General features: G+C 36.9%; 1 protein-coding gene across 1 annotated transcript in view; it reads left to right on the plus strand.

Annotated features, from left to right (window-relative positions):
• Positions 1-9,283, plus strand: part of efna3a (ephrin-A3a) — a 100,914-nt gene extending 91,631 nt beyond the window's left edge. The window contains exons 2-5 of the mRNA XM_027143993.2: positions 3,171-3,472; positions 4,354-4,419; positions 4,799-4,870; positions 6,578-9,283. Of these exons, the coding sequence (XP_026999794.1) occupies positions 3,171-3,472; positions 4,354-4,419; positions 4,799-4,870; positions 6,578-6,696 (559 nt within the window). The 3' untranslated portion in view covers positions 6,697-9,283. The remainder of the gene's footprint in view (positions 1-3,170; positions 3,473-4,353; positions 4,420-4,798; positions 4,871-6,577) is intronic.
• Positions 9,284-12,675: the final 3,392 nt, after the last annotated feature.

Below are 12,675 nucleotides of genomic sequence, written 5' to 3' on the forward strand. Positions count from 1 at the left end.
AAATCACAGTGTGACTCTCTCATTCCTTTTGTTTGTTAATGAACAGAACTTATCTTCATGCTCCACAACCTTTGACAAACAATAGTCATTTATTTTATTTAGAAAGCAAAATATTTTTTTTCTGTGAAGCAGAAAAAGCTTCATGGAGCAGGTCAAGTTTCTGTGTTGACTTGAGTGGACTGTTAGGCTGTTGTGAGTACAAACACAAATGTATCTCAATTGCTGTGCTGTGGATCAGAAATATAAATGATTACTTTTTGATGTGAGTGCAGACATTTATCAGTTTATCTTGCTGATGTGAAATCATGTTTTTTCCTCATAGTTCAGGGGAAAAAAGATGCAGATTTTTTTCTGGTGACATTTTTTTTTCATTATAGACACCATTTTTTACATAGTATTTAAGCCCTTCATAGGTAAATGCAGAGATGGGGGACTCGAGTCAGACTTTTTACAAATAATACGAAAAGACTCGACTTGACTTTGACTTGACATTCATGACTTGAGACTTGCACATGTGACTTACTCCCACATCTGCATAAACGTAATATTTTTTAAAATAAACTAATGATGTGCAGTTAACATGTGCAATGGACAGAAAGCTTGGAAATTTTTTTGAGGAAAAAAGACGTGAAAAAGGAAATACTGGTCTAAAAGCAAAGGAAATGTATTGTGAGTATTAAGAGTGAGTGGAATTTCTGGTTCTTAATCTGTATTTAAGTAATCCGATGAGGCTTGACTTAGCATTAAAGTATATGTGAGAGACAGAAGCTGTATTTGCGGTTTTGTGTAAGTAAGTTTTGATTGCATGTGTTTTGGTTTTTGGACCAAAAATAAATAGTACAGTTATAGCTAAAATGAGATGAATTACTGCCACCTACTGTTTAAAATGTGTTCTCACATGGTTCACTTGAAAATTTAGTTTTTGTTATCTTCTTTTTTGAGGTAACCAGAACCTCTATTATGGAAGTCAACGAGTCAGGTCAGCCTCTGCCTCTTTGTCAACATCGCAACATTAGTAAAGAAGGCACAGCAGCGGCTCTGTGTTCCTCACCAAGGAGCTGCTCATTATTAAACATTGCTCAACATTAATTATTCTCTGTATTTTCATTAACTTTATTGCAGGCTATTGCCCATGGGAGAGTGATGCAACAGCAAAAAGATTCAGATAAAGTGAAAAACAACATTTTCATTATACAGTTAGAAATAATCAGATGGCTGACAAAGTGAATTTAAAGGATTCTCTGTCTTCTCGTGCACTTTTGTGGATGATCAATGGGATCAAAATGACACTAAAACGGACGTTATGAATATTCTGCAACCCAAAGCTTTCACCACACTTCATCATTGTATTTCTGATTCATCATTTATAACTTGACTGAATGTTCTAGTAGATTTTCACAAGGGTTTTTGTGAAGCAGCAGAAGTTTTTATTTGCGTTTTTTTTGTTTTGCTCAGCTTTGATATTGGTACAGCATTTCAGGATAGAAAAAATAATAATAAAATAAAATACAACATACTTTTCATTTCAATGTGGCTTGTTTGAAAGCATCATTTGAAAATAACAGACAATAAAATTCACAGTAATACTTTTTATGTGGGATATAAATTTTTCTCACGAATCTATTTATAAATCATGATACCTCACATAGCACAACCCTTAGTTTGGGATCTGTGATTGATGACGTTAATGTTTAAATGGACTAATCTGTGATGGCACTCGCTTTGATATTTAATCCATTCATTATATTAGTTATGTTAGATTACATTTCTAATGGCATTATCAGGTTTCTGTTACTATTTTTTAGCTTTCCGTTTAGTAAGTTTACATTTGTGCAGGATTTAAGGATATCTAGCAGCCTTTGGCCCAAGTAAAAGGTCTTGCACTTGGAGTGATTACTAATCTTAGAGTTTCTGACGTCCCTTCACACATTGATCATATTAAACATGGAATTCCTAACATAAAGTATTACTGTATATGGTTCTATCTCCCATTCTTTCTTAACCCTGCTAGAATCGGGTTGGGCCTTGTTTTTACCCTGAAAGCCATCGCCTCTCTGACAATGATTAGATGTCATTTACTACTTTAACCAATGCTGACATAGTGCTGTGATGACTAAAACACTTTGAGGGAATTGTTTAAAGTAATCTTCTGGGATGAAATGATTTCATTATCCATATATGGCATGTCACTGCAACACTATTTACATGTCCACCTTTGGGTACTCTCCTTAAACCTGATATGGTGGTAATGCTTTGGGTTCAAATGGGAAACGAATATCATACAAGCCTGTTTTAGACTTCCTTCTGCTAATCTATGCTAATAATGTTCACTACATAAATACTGTAGCTATTAGATTAGGTGGATATTTTTCCCCTGATAGTTTACATTTTGTTATTAAAATTGGTTGATAGTCATTACTTTTTAAATGTTGATTTCTAGTAATAGAATTAGTAGCAATAATAACCTTTCTATCATGCTATCTAAAACCACTTCTGCCATGTGATATGGAGGACTGGAGTGAGGAAGATGACTGTAGCATAGAGCTAGTTTTCTGTTCAAATTGCACAGTTTATTTAATGAAGACTCTTAAACATTTTGTCAAGGTTGATGAAACTGGCAGACTTTTAGTTAAAACAGGTACTGTGACTTTATAAACAGACTTTAATGCTGATAATATAGTAGAAACACAGTTTGAACAAAAGAGATAGAAGCGATCTGGTTTTCAGTAATAAGAAACTATGCTGTCTGTGTTTTGTAGGATGTGGCTCAGTATTACATCCAGGCTGTTACATGCCGAGTAGCTTTTGCTTACTGACTCTAGGGACACTGACAATAAGGACCTTACAAGGGCAATTTTTTTTAAATATACAAATCAGGCATATATTTGACAATTGTGCCAAAGCGGCATTTATTCTCCTCCCGAGTGGTGCTTTATAGAGGTGGTTTATATAATTAAATCTATTTAGTTATTTTTTTGCCTGAAGAACATAAAGTAATAGAGCTTATTAAAAGTATGATCCTGTTATCTTGAAATCCTGCTATTTCCCCAAAACAGGTTTATGTGGAGTATTTTTTCTTTCTTTCTGCTCAGATATTTGTGAATACCTCAGTAGGTGGATACTGACTTGAAAATATCTGTAATCTGTTGTCTTTGTCTTTTCCCACGCAGTTTACGGAGAGAGGGCTACACCGTGCAGGTCAATGTCAATGACTACCTGGACATCTACTGCCCGCACTACAACACCAGCCAGCGGGGGGTGCTAGATCGAAGTGTGGCTGAGCAGTATGTACTATACATGGTTAGCTATCGTGGCTATCGCACCTGTGACCCGCAGATGGGCTTCAAGCGTTGGGAGTGCAACCGCCCACACGCACCACACGCACCAATTAAATTCTCGGAGAAGTTTCAACGCTACAGTGCCTTCTCGCTCGGCTATGAGTTCAACGTGGGGCATGAGTATTACTACATATGTAAGCATTGTTAGCCAATATAAAACATTGTTCTGTATCTGTATGTAAACTTATGCTAACTAGCTACAGTTTGTAAGTAATTTGCAAAAATAATAAATATCTGCAATTATTTATTAATTAAATATCTTCAATATTAGATAAGTGCCATTCAAGGCTGATAACATCAACTTCCATTCATGTTGTTATGTATAAAGAAATGCTTCGGGTTCAATATTTTAGTGACCTGGTTAATGACTGGTTAGGTAAAGAACTTACTGTTAGAGTAGCTAAATTACTTTTTATTTATTTGTTTATTACAGTATTAAACCCTTGCTGTCTTCTGTGTCAACTGGATCATGCAGGAACAGAATCTGGAACATCTCACTTAATCTTAAAGAATTTTAATACTTACCACATCTCTATGTGTCACAGCGCTTCCAGAAAATATGATTTCCATGATCAGTAGATGCCAGAACTGTGCAGTAATCCGAACGATTAGTGCTAGGCTGTTTAAATCTAATGTACTTTTGCAGAACCCAGGGTTCTGATTTGTTGAGTGTTTAGAAGCTTAACAAACAGAACAATGTGAAGTTGATTCCTTCAAAACTTCCCAGACACTGAAATGTGATGATCCTGTGTTGTACCTACATGATTATCCCTGGGTTTATGACACCACTCTATACTACTGTATAACATGATGCATTTTTGGATTTCTTGGACCTTTTGCCTCCATGTCTGCTTGCTGCATCCCCTCTCCTGGGTGCTCATATTTTTAAAAGCCTAATATGTATGCAGGGTTTCCACCACAGTTCAATATTCTATTCTAATGGAATGTGTGTGTGTGTGTGTGTGTGTGTGTGTGTGTGTGTGTGTGTGTGTGTGTGTGTGTGTGTGTTTTGTAGCTACACCCACCCATCACCATGGCCACAGCTGTTTAAGACTGAGGGTGTTTGTGTGCTGTTCTACACGTGAGTTCAGAGATTTTTCACATACACAGTACACATTTATATTAGATAAAAAACTTGATCTAATGCTTTAATACTTCATGCATTTATGCACGTTAAGAACACAAAGGAATTGTGAGTGTTCTGCATTGGAGAGCCTCCAGGATCCATCTACACCCTCATTAGACACTCAGTGCTGTCATTCTCTCCAGGGGAGACTCAATAATGTTAGTGTTAAAATAGAATCAGGGATGCAGGAGATGAAAAAACACCTCGCCGCTGCATCTCCCGAGAGCCGTAGCAGGCCAGCGCTGCATTTATCATATAAGAGGTGACGCTGATTTACAACACTGACCTGGATTGGTGGAGATGACATTTCAGCTGGTGTTCATTTCTTCTGCAGTATCACATGCAGGTGATGATGCAGACCAGAACCCTCCTGACTACACAACCAGACCTAAAATACACAACATTGGTGAGTGCACGCACACACACACAAAGACACACACATACACACACACATATATATACACACACACACACAAACACACACATACACTCAAACACACACAGAGACACACACACACACATATACTCACAAACATACACACTCAAACACACACAGAAACACTCACACACAGACACACATATACACACACAGAAACACTCATACACGTACACACACATACACACACATTCAAACACACACACTCATACACACACTCATGCACAGAAACACACACAGAGACATACACACACACACACACACACACACACACACACATATATACTCAAACTTAAACACGTGTGTGTCTCAAACACACAACTATCCCTCAGCACTATGTACTGTATGTTAATTGTGCATTTTGTAGTTGGGTTACATTGTGTAGATATTTCTGCCAGACTCTCTGGTCCTGTAGCATTTCCATAGTCCTGTGTTATTTAAGCTTCCACCAGCGATCAATTCATTACTTTATTATCACTTTCACTCAACACACAACATTGTAGCCTCACCTGCCAGAAAGAGATTATTGCTGTTTGTACGTGTGGCACCTGACACCAAGGCGTAAATCACACACACACACACACACACACACACACACACACACACACACACACACACACACACACACACACACACACACACACACACACAACAGAGTCATTAATTTCACACAGACACTTTTTTAAAAGCCCCCTGCCTCCAGGTCTGCACTGTGACATAATTCCTGGATTCTCTGTGAGCGCACATGGTACTACACAACAACAGGACACAATTTCCCTGGGTATCAAATGCACTTTAAAGGTTGTTTTTTTCCTTTGTGAGTTTGTATGTATTAACTCTGCTTGGAATTAAAGTAGAAACCTTTATATAACCATGTATGATCCACAAAATGGTTGTATAATCTATATTTTCTTTCCTCTAACCACCATAATGCCCCATGACATCATTTTAAACAACTAAAATTTACAATGCTTTAAAAAGGCAGAATGTAATGATTATGTGTCCTCTAAATCAAGGTCATGAAATTGTAATGTGTGTGTGAGATGTGGTTTTTTTTTATATTGTGCATTTAAATGTCTTAATAGATTAAAAAAAATCAAAGCTATTCTCAGAACTCTCCTGTAAAGAATTAGCACCGAAGCTTTAAACAATAACCTGAGTAAGCTCATGCTAATAGCTCACTTTAATTAAGTGTTGTTTATAATTAGTTCTATAATATACTGTATTCACTTCTCAAGATAAAAGATAGGAAGAAAACTATTTGTTTATTATTAGCGTAATGTTATCGTAGTTAATATGAATCTCATATGACATTCTATATTTTGGATTTTCAGTCCAAGATTTAAGGTGTGATGTATAACAGCTGCACCAAATGACCAGACAGTGGAGCTGGACGTATCACTGCTTCTCTGACCTAACCACACAGAAATCTTCCAGCTGTGTTGCAACTCTCTATGAACAGCTCTTACATCTGTAGTCTAAATATCTGTGTGCTCAATTCTGCTTTTAAATCCTCACGATGTGTGTAACACAATTCTGAATAAATATCCTGAGTTAGAACTCTTGCTGATATACCGTGGTACAAATAACTGCAGAAAGGGTCTTCATTTTAAGATCAATATGTATCTGAGTTGTTGTATGTCATCTCTGACTGTTGTCTCTTTCTAACGGCATTAGATGAGTTTGACCACAACATCCCCAAACTGGAGAAGAGCGTCAGCGGCAGCGGTCCCTCTCGAGATCGTCTGCTCATGACCGTCGTGATGTTGCTCCTGGGTTCGCTTCTCATCTCCTAGCCACGGTCTCCCTTGTAACTTTTCAAACCTACTCACAGAACTCATAGGAAAATATAGCAGTAGATCTCCTACACACTCAAAGAGTGGCCTTTGGGACCAAGGGCTGGACAAAAATGACTGATCCCAAAATGCCCTCAATTGGATGGATGGTAGATGGATGGATGGATGGATGATTGAATCTTTTTATGTTGATATGTGAACTTGCCTTTTTGCTGGAACATCAGCTACAATCTTCTCCTTAGGATATAAAAGAATAAAGACGTTGAATGGAATATGGAGGCAACTACACATCTTCAATTACATCTTCATTTGGATTTTAAAGGATGCTCTGAGGGCCTCACGCTGCTCATACTTAAAGTGGACATTATTGGACAGTGTGAGCTTCTGAACTCCAGAACTGTGTTTTTACTAGAGGTATCAAGCTTGGTGATAAAGGCCAAGTAGATCCTCTACACGATTGGATCTAGGCTTACAAGAAGTCACAATTTTGGTACTTTCGTAAAAATGCGTTCCCCGTGCAACGGAACGAGGAATTCTGCTTGCTCATGTATTTGCTAAAATATGGAAATATTGCTTAGCAACACAGGGTTAAGCCGGTCATCAGATTCTGTGGTGACAGGCCAGACAAAGAGCGGTTCAAAAACCCTTTATGAAGAAGATTCTTAAAAATAATACGTATAATAAATGATAAATTAATGAACCTATTTCCAGGTGAGTTCCTGTAATGTTCTACCACCCGGAAATCCCCCTGTAGAATATCCCATGCCTGAGAAGGCATGTCACTGTTTAGCATAGCAACCATTTTGTAACAGGATGTGAGTAGTAAAGTGCAGATCACTGTTTTATAATAAAGAACCGCAGTTTGGAAACATGCTTTATTGTACAGTTTACATTTAGTAACAGAATTCTTGTGTGTCATTTGGTGCTTTATTTATTGAACGGTATTTATAGGTTTGGTGACTCGACGATGTTTGGTGTGAGGATCGATATACAGTGGGAAAATGTTGTAGGACGAGAATCAGAGAAACGAGACATATTCAACAACACAGAACTGTGGAAAATTTTGTTTCTTCAGTGTTTCTGATCAAGGAATTTTTTTATTTTGGTATTTGTGTCTTTCCCCCAGGTAACGTGCATATCATATGAATATCAACTTCATATCTCTCTCTCTCTCTCTCTCTCTCTCTCTCTCTCTCTCTCTCTCTCTCTCTCTCTCTCTCTCTCTCTCTCTCTCTCTCTCTCTCTCTGTGTGTGTTCTTTAATAGTTTGTATATTTAGGGCAAGTGTCAGGATTGGGTTTGAAAAGAGGCCATTGATTCATTTTGCTGCACTTCTATTCTTATATACAAGTTTAAGAGCTTGGCAAGAATGTATTTAAATATGTGTATGTGTGTTACAAGTATGCATTTTTGGGGGAATGTTGCAAGGGAGTTTGTGTGCATTTCAGGATTTTCATACATGTTTAGGTCCACATTTGTAACTTTTCAATATGCAAGAGTGTGAGACACCGGGGCAGTTTTGTGGGAGATATTGACAGTATTTATTGTTGGAAACTATAGTGCCAGTCATGCTTACTTATGAGTAGAATGACTAAAACGTCAAGGATTCATGAATGACAATAAAAAAAATAAATAAAACTGACAATAAAACATTGTACCTTAAATTTGACTGCAGTCATCATTTGGAAATGGAGAGAAGCATAAAAGGGCATTTTATGTCAATGACAAAATAATGTATATGAATCTAACACTTTACTGTGCATTAAATGAAAACTCTTTTTGTATGACCTGATACTATTTCTAGTCACAACACAAACAAATATATAAATACTTTCTGGACAGGTGTTAATATTAGAACTTGTGAACCTGTCACTACAGGACGAACTGACCGAGTGGAAAAATACCAGTGTGTCATGAAGACGGTGCTACTTGCTGCCACCTTTATCTTGGACACTGATGAACTGAGCAGTTGCTCTTAAAACTGAAACCGTGTTATTGCACTTGAGATGGAGAAGATGATTCACTCCTCCAAATGACTATAAATACACAACAAAAACTGTTAACAGTTAGTAGATGTGTGTTTGTATGTGTGTTTGTATGTCTCTTTCCTAAATATTATATTGTTAGTCCACTTTAATTAGTTTGAAACATTACTGGCACAAATATAGGAACAAATATAATTACCAGCCTAACAACATGGGACTGGAAACCTCTCACTTCTCTTGATTACCCACTTCCTCAGTGGGTCTGAGGATCAAGTATGTCAGCATCAATCATCCATCCATCCATCCATCCATCCATCCATCCATCCATCCATCCATCCATCCATCCATCCATCCATCAGTTCATTCATTCATTCAATCATTCATTCGGTCATTTGTTCATTCACTTATTCATCCATCCATCCATTTCTCTTGAAACACTGCTTTATCCTTGTTCAGGGAGATTTATATGTATATATACTGTAGGTGCAATTTAATTGAATTTCATTTCATTTTTTTGTTTTATTTAATGTTGTATTGGATGTTATTTGTATCTCATTTTAACAACGCACATAACCAGAAAGCAGGCTTTATAAAATCTGGATTAATACTGTAAAAAACGTTTAAGGACTCTATTGTTTTTAATACAAATATTGTTCTCAGTATATGTATTTATTTGTCTGTTTATTTTAACTTTATGACTTTTGCCCCAACATTTATTTCTTCAAAAAAAAAAAAAAAAAAAAAAAAAAAATGTAAAACTACAGAAAAATGTTTGTATATCACTCTAGCAACATGTTACATAACAACCCACTTTTCAGACAAAAAAAACATAATGAAGGCTGCCGGGTTTTGCTGCAAAAAATAAAAACAGCTAATGTTTTCAGAAGAACTCTGGCAGATTCTACAAGATGCTCCGTTAAAACTAAGAGTTAATTTCCTTATAAAACTGCACAACTTGTACCAGAGAATACTCTTTTTTTTAAGTGACTTTGTTTAATTTATTACTATTTACTGCAATTTCATTTTATTATTAATGACATCTTTGTAAATTTCCTGCCATGTGACCTATGCACACTACCGTAGGTAACCAGAGGACAAAGGACAACATGAACAAGATACTAAACAGGACAGAAAACAGGATAGTGAATGTTTGGGATGAGTTTACAGAAGATGGGAGTCTTCTGATGAACTGGATAACCACAAACATTTGTAGCTCAAGTCCACAGTATTCAGGTTACATCAGGTGACGTGTGAGAGGAGCCACAGCAGGACTGCACTTTTTTCAACATTTCCTGACACTGGGAACAGATCATTGGGTGTTATAGGAGCATGTGGTGGTGTATACAATGGTGCATACTGTGATTAGGGTGAAGCAGGAACTCCAGCAGGTCTCTGTCTATGATCTATGACAGGAACCAGGAACAAAGCTTTGACCCACAGAGGGCGCTATATATCTAGTATGTAGCACTAAGTGACCCATCCAGAAAATATTCTGCAGAATCTCTTTGAGTTTAGATTTGTTAATTATTGCTAAAGACAAAAAAATTAAAAAAATGAATAAAAAAGGGACATAATTGATACGATTTCATATAAATTCATTCATCCATCCATCTATCTATCTATCCATTCATTCATTCATTCATTCATTCATTCATTCATTCATTCATTCATCCATTCATTCTTCTTTTTTTAACACATTTCTCCCCAGTGTTTTTAACAGTAGTAAAAAAAAACACAGTCTCTATGTTTAGTGTATGCAAATGTATGCTAGATTATGTATTATTAATAAGTTTAAAGAAACATATTAGATAACAGCCCCCATGGAAGGGAAAGCCTATAAGAAAATAAAACCATCTGGTGAAAGTAAATGAAAAAGTAATAGTGAAGATTTCTCAACACTTTGATAAACGAGTGCATTCTGAAAGCAAACTGTTGCAGGTCAGTAAAGTTTTTTGGCCCTGAGACAATATATGAAAGGCCACAACAGTGAATTATTGGTTCAGTGAAAATGAATGGGAAAATGTCAGGGACATCTGAGCATGTGTTAAGTGTGGAGCTGCTTCCTTAAGGGCTTTTTCTGTAACTCTGATTTGGAGCTCCGCCTAAGCTCTGTGGATTTCTCAAACCCACTACTTGACAGGAAAGGAGGAGAAAAAAGAAAAACATTAGCCTTTGCAAGCAAAGCACAGGACTAAACATAGTATGGAGCTGAAAAAGACAAGTGTACCCTTAATGTACAGCTTTCTTAAGTGTAAATAGTGTTTAAGAGAAGGAAATAGAATATACAGTGGACAAGAGATTTATATTAAATTGTTACACATATATTGGTTTTAAAAAGCAAACCATAAAATATATTAAAAGTAATTTCTTTTTTAAATTGCCTAATTGCCTAATTGACAATATTTCTAATATATACTTATAACTACTTATAACACCCAAGTGAAAGGAATGACAGTTTAAGGTGAGAAAAAAACTGAAAAAACAGAAGCACTGACTGGGAAAAGGATTATCTCCATGTGTCAGTATTTTGCTTTAATTACAGGGATACATTGCTGCCAACTTAGCACAATATTTGCTCAGTCTTCTTTGGAGAACTGCTCAAATTTAGTTAAATTTGATGAAGGACTGCAGTCTTCAGGTCAATCCACAGATTTTCAGTACAGTTTAAGTCTACTCTCTGACTATGCCATGCAAGGACATTCACCTTTTTCTACTTTAACCTTTGGGTCAGTTTTTGTGTGTGCGCTTTTCCTTGTCAGGTTGGAAAGTAAACCTTCGTCCCATTCAACTTTCAGAATGTTTTCCTGAAGAATACGATGGTATTTTGCTTCATCAATTTTCCTTTTATCTTGATGTGTGCTCCAGTCCCTGCTGCAGAGAAACACCCCCACAAAATCTGTAGCACTAAATCCTCCATGCTTTTCTGTAGGAATGGTGTAATTTGGATGGTGAGCTGTATTGGCATACCATCAGACATATCATTCAGTGTTGCAGCCAAATAATTCAATTTCTCATCTGACAATAACTCCCTTTTCCACTTGGCTTCAGAAACCTCAAGGTGTGTTTTGGTAAAGCCCAGTCATGACTACATGTGGCGTGGCTGTTTTCTTGCAACCCTCCCACAACAAGCCACATTTGAGAAGAATTTGTAATATTGTCCCATGCACACAACAATGATGACTATGTCAAAATTCCTGCAGCTGCTTCAAAGTTGCTGTAGGACTCTTGGTAGCCTCTCTGACCAGTTTCCTCCTCGCTCTTCCATTAAATTTGGTGGGCCATCCTGATCCAGGGAGGGTCTTAGTTGTGCCAATCACCTGCCTGATTTTAATAATATAATTCAGTGTGCTTCTAGGGATTGATGATTTTTGACAGTGCCTTGCCACCCATAGGTGATTTGCTTCAGTTGCACTGCTATGGACTGAAATGCTCAAGGAATAGCTCTTTTTATCCTGAGGTAATCAAAATGACTACAGTTGATCACAGGTGGAAGTCAAATGGTTTGCCATTGAGATGATGATTAGCCACACATGATTGTGATGATGATGATGATGATGATGATGGTGGTGGTGGTGGTGTACACTATACTGCTTTGTGACTGCCACTTTAGCACACCAGAAGCTATTATAAGATTTTCCTAATGAAGACATTAGTGGATATATTTCATTCTTTCTCTTTTTCAGTCCTACCCTCCTTTTGTTATGATTTTCTGTAAAAATGTTTTATTGTTTTTAATGTCCTGTGTTAATGACCCTTAATGTTGTTAATGGCTCTGTGTCTTGTATGACCTCTATTTTCTTTCCCCCTTCACTATGTTTTTCAGCTAATTTTCTCCTTGCTGCTACATCTGCAATGCATTCAACAGCTGGGATGAATGGGCAAAAACAACCGCACCCATTTACTCACACCCTTATAAGCTTACACACACACACACACACACACACACACACACACACACACACACACACACACACACACACACACACACACACACA

Source organism: Tachysurus fulvidraco, chromosome 7, assembly GCF_022655615.1.
Source record: "Tachysurus fulvidraco isolate hzauxx_2018 chromosome 7, HZAU_PFXX_2.0, whole genome shotgun sequence".
NCBI classification, from domain to species: Eukaryota; Metazoa; Chordata; class Actinopteri; order Siluriformes; family Bagridae; genus Tachysurus; species Tachysurus fulvidraco.